Source organism: Nematolebias whitei, chromosome 16 (assembly GCF_014905685.2).
Source record: "Nematolebias whitei isolate Nwh7 chromosome 16, NemWhi1, whole genome shotgun sequence".
NCBI lineage: Eukaryota > Metazoa > Chordata > Actinopteri > Cyprinodontiformes > Rivulidae > Nematolebias > Nematolebias whitei.
The window spans coordinates 3,425,548-3,429,181 of record NC_056513.1 but is presented as its reverse complement, the minus strand read 5'-3'; the positions used below and the strand labels follow the sequence as shown (position 1 = coordinate 3,429,181).

General features: G+C 35.8%; 1 protein-coding gene across 1 annotated transcript in view; it reads right to left on the bottom strand.

Annotated features, from left to right (window-relative positions):
• Window positions 1–1,308: 1,308 nt before the first annotated feature.
• The window catches only part of LOC119422675 (neuronal acetylcholine receptor subunit alpha-3-like), a 23,920-nt gene continuing 21,594 nt past the window's right edge, over window positions 1,309–3,634 (bottom strand). The window contains exons 7-8 of the mRNA XM_037690062.1: window positions 2,885–3,151; window positions 1,309–1,434 (exon numbers count right to left, since the gene is read on the bottom strand). Coding sequence (XP_037545990.1) covers window positions 1,309–1,434; window positions 2,885–3,151 — 393 coding nt within the window. The remainder of the gene's footprint in view (window positions 1,435–2,884; window positions 3,152–3,634) is intronic.

Sequence of the window (3,634 nt, the reverse complement as noted above, 5' to 3'; positions counted from 1 at the left end):
ATATATACATGACATGACATGTTCTTAAAAAAAAAACTAATCATGGGTGTTACCCAAAAAAGACTTATATAAGCATGGAATTGGAAATTAGCGTGGCTTTTTTTTTTTTTAAATTTATTTTTATAAATTAATAACTGCAACGCTATCTTTAGAAGAACCAATCCAGACTGACTGAAGGTTGACACACCAGCTAATCCATTGCCTTGTGGAACATTAGCCATTTGTACACAAATATTTTCTAATTATAAAAAGAACATCCTGCTGTTATTCATGAAGCACTCCCAAAGATCCCAGACATTTGAATCGGAATAAACAAACATAGAAATAAAAGGAAACTGCTCATGGAAGCAGCAGTGGTTGTTGACTGTCAGATTGTCGATGAATCATACCAGGACTCTCATCCTGCACTCCTCAGACGTCTGAGATGAGTTTGATGAAGAGGACGGTTTCTGTCTCATCTTCTGTCTTTGAAACTTCTCATTTCTTTAATAAATTCTGGGCATATAAGTTCAAGTTCTGATGAACCACTGAATGTGTCTGAATTCTGATCCTTGCCTGACTTTTAGGGCATGTCCTGAACTGGCATCTCTACAAATTGCAGCTAAATTATTTCCAAACCTTCCTTTGACAAGTTATAAAATCCTCAAAAAAGGTAAAAGAGTGCATGATGGCATCATTTTACACTATGATCCATTATTTTTCATGTTTGTATCATGTTTTCAGTTTAAAATGAGACCAGACTGTAACAATTGTTCTTATTTTCTGTTCAGGTTTGGATTATTCTTCTAAGACAAGAAGTTAAAACACTTTTTTAAGTAGAAAAAATTAACGGTTAGAGAAAAAAATAATAATTTTGCTTTATGGACACCATCATTAGTTCAGGTGCAGTTTTTTTAATAATCACCCAGAATAAAAGTATTAATCTGGAATCACACCTCTTAATGTGTGGAATGAGCAACTGATAGTGGGTAGATTTTAAAATAAGGACATTTAGTGTTAAATATGTTCAATAAAACATAATCAAGTTAGTTAAAACTAAAGTGCACTAATGACATCGTTCTTCTGTTAAAGGTGCTTGTGTGTTTTTTTTGTTAAAACGAGTTGTATTTAAAAATATAAAAATAAGACATTAAAACCTTTTGTATCTGTGATTTCAAAATAAAAAAAGATGTTCAATGATCTGTGCTGCAGGCAGGAGACAGAACCGGATCACCTGATGGTGCCGCAGGACCCAAAACTGTTGCACCTGACTGGCTGAGAACTGAGAGTTCATCCATTCCAAACAGAGAACCCTGAACGTTGCGGCGCTCATGAGAGGAAACTAAAGAGAGGCTGGAAGAAAAGGCCCATGGTTCCCAGGATGCACACGGTCACAAAAACCCAAAGGAAGATCCTGTCAATCACCATGGCGACGTATTTCCAGTCGTCTTCAACCTGTGAGCGAGTACAAAAAAAAAAAAAAAAGACGAAACAACAAAAAGAACAGAGGAAAGTGTTACATATTTATGACTTTTGTTTTTCCTGGCAGGAGAAAGAGGTGTGGTGGAGGAAACAAAGGTGATTCAGTGATCAAATGGTTCAGGATCAGAGCCATTGGGTGAATAAAGAAGGATGAAGAAAAGACATGAAGGGAGGAAGGACAATACTACAAGTCCTATTAATCAACAGTTGATAAATAATTTACAAAAAGGAATTACTGTGATAATTACAGAAGATTACAGATAATCACAAAAGACGACACTCATATTTCAGTAAGAAGTCGTCTTTATGTTTTATACTGGGCTTTCAAAACCTCAACTAGAGAAGTTACATGTAAAAATATAGTGTGAATGCTTACTGCTGATGAACTTGCTAAAAAAAAAAACAGCTGAAATCAGCTAAGAAACAAGCTGAATTTTAGCTGAAATGGAAGAACAAGCCTAAATTTGCAGAAGAAAGCAGAAAGAACACATTTGCTAAATTAGGTTTAAATAAGCAAAACTGAGCACAACAATTACTAAATTAGCTAAAAACAAAAGCTAAAATTAGAAAAAATACTTGAAAAGTAGCTGAAAAGACACACAAAGCTTAAATTACCAGAAGGAATTGGAAAGAGCTGAAATTAGTTTAAAAAAAATGTGGACTTAGCTGAAAAGCTAAAATAGCATAAGAAAAGCAGTAAATAGTAGCTGAAATAACAGAAACTAGCAGAAATCAGCTGAAAGGAGCATAACAACCTGACATTAGCAGGACGATGTTAGATTAGAAGAAGCACACAATGGTGTAGTTAGCAGAAATAATCTGAAAGGAGCACAAAACAGCTGGAAAAAACTGCTGAAAGTAGCTTACAATAAGTTTGGAAGCTGAAGCAGAAAAAAATGTGAAAGGAGCAGTAAAAGGTTGTAAACAGCTCAAAAGATATGAAGGATGTAAAATGAGCTCAATTCATTTTCTATGAGGCTAAAAAGGCAGAAAAGGCTAAATATTAAAAAAAAAATCTAAAGCTGCACCAATTCCAAAAGTCACAGCAGGATGGTCCTGAAAGAGCTGAATGTGTTGATTTATGATTTGTTGAAAGAGCACAAAAATTATGGAATGAGAAAGATGCTGAGAAATGTACGGAAGGAAAACTGATCACTTCATAAACAGTCAGACAATAAATAGAAACTAACATGACCTTAAATAATTACACTGGGGTTTAAAGAAGTGTAGAAAACAATCTAAAGATTTGTGCTCTTGGAAATCGAACTGAACTCTAATGCATTGTCTCCAGTCAGAACTTGGACATGACAGTTGGTTGGACAGTTGTTGGTTCCTCCTCCTGTCTGAAAACCAACAGGGTGCACCAAGAACAGACTCCAGCAGTTCACCAGATGTGCCGAGCAACAATAAAGTGAGGGCTCACCTCTTTGGCCTTGTTCCGACTCCTCATGTTCTCGGCGATGTACTTGACGCTCTCGATGGCCTGTTTGATCTCTGGTGACAACACAGAGAAGGCCATGACGGTGTTGATGTTCTGAGGGCTCAGCTGACGCCTAATCTGTCCAGAGTCTGGAGTGTCTGGGGTCTCCCTTCCATGCTGGCAGGGGCATTTATTTTCACTGCAGCTCTCCACGGACGAGAGCTTATTGTCCCCAAACTCCAAACAGTTGAGTGACCCTCCTCCAACCTGCTGAAAAAATAAAAAAAAATAAAAGTTATTTTGCTTGACACATTAATCTCTAATCTACAGATCAAACTATTTGATCAATTTATAAACCAATGCATTACACGACATTTTGCTTTAATATTTCTTGTAAAATTAAATAAATTAACAGTTCTGTTGCTGATTAAATTATACAGCATAATTATTCAGCTTTGCAAGAATAACACTGTTTTAAAGGAGCAGGATTTAATTTAAAAGATGGAATGAATTGTCAAAGATTGTTTGCGTCTAAGTGGAAAAATAATTATTTTTCTTGACACCCTGCAGGCTGAAAAAACTAACTGCAAACACAACTTACTACTTTATTTTGCAAACAGTTGTTTAATTACACGTTCACCAGTTATGGAGCTACATTAGCTACATTAGCTACATTAGCAACATTACCTACAGTAGCCACATTAGCTACATTAGCTACATTAGCCACATTAGCAACATTAGCTACATTTGCAA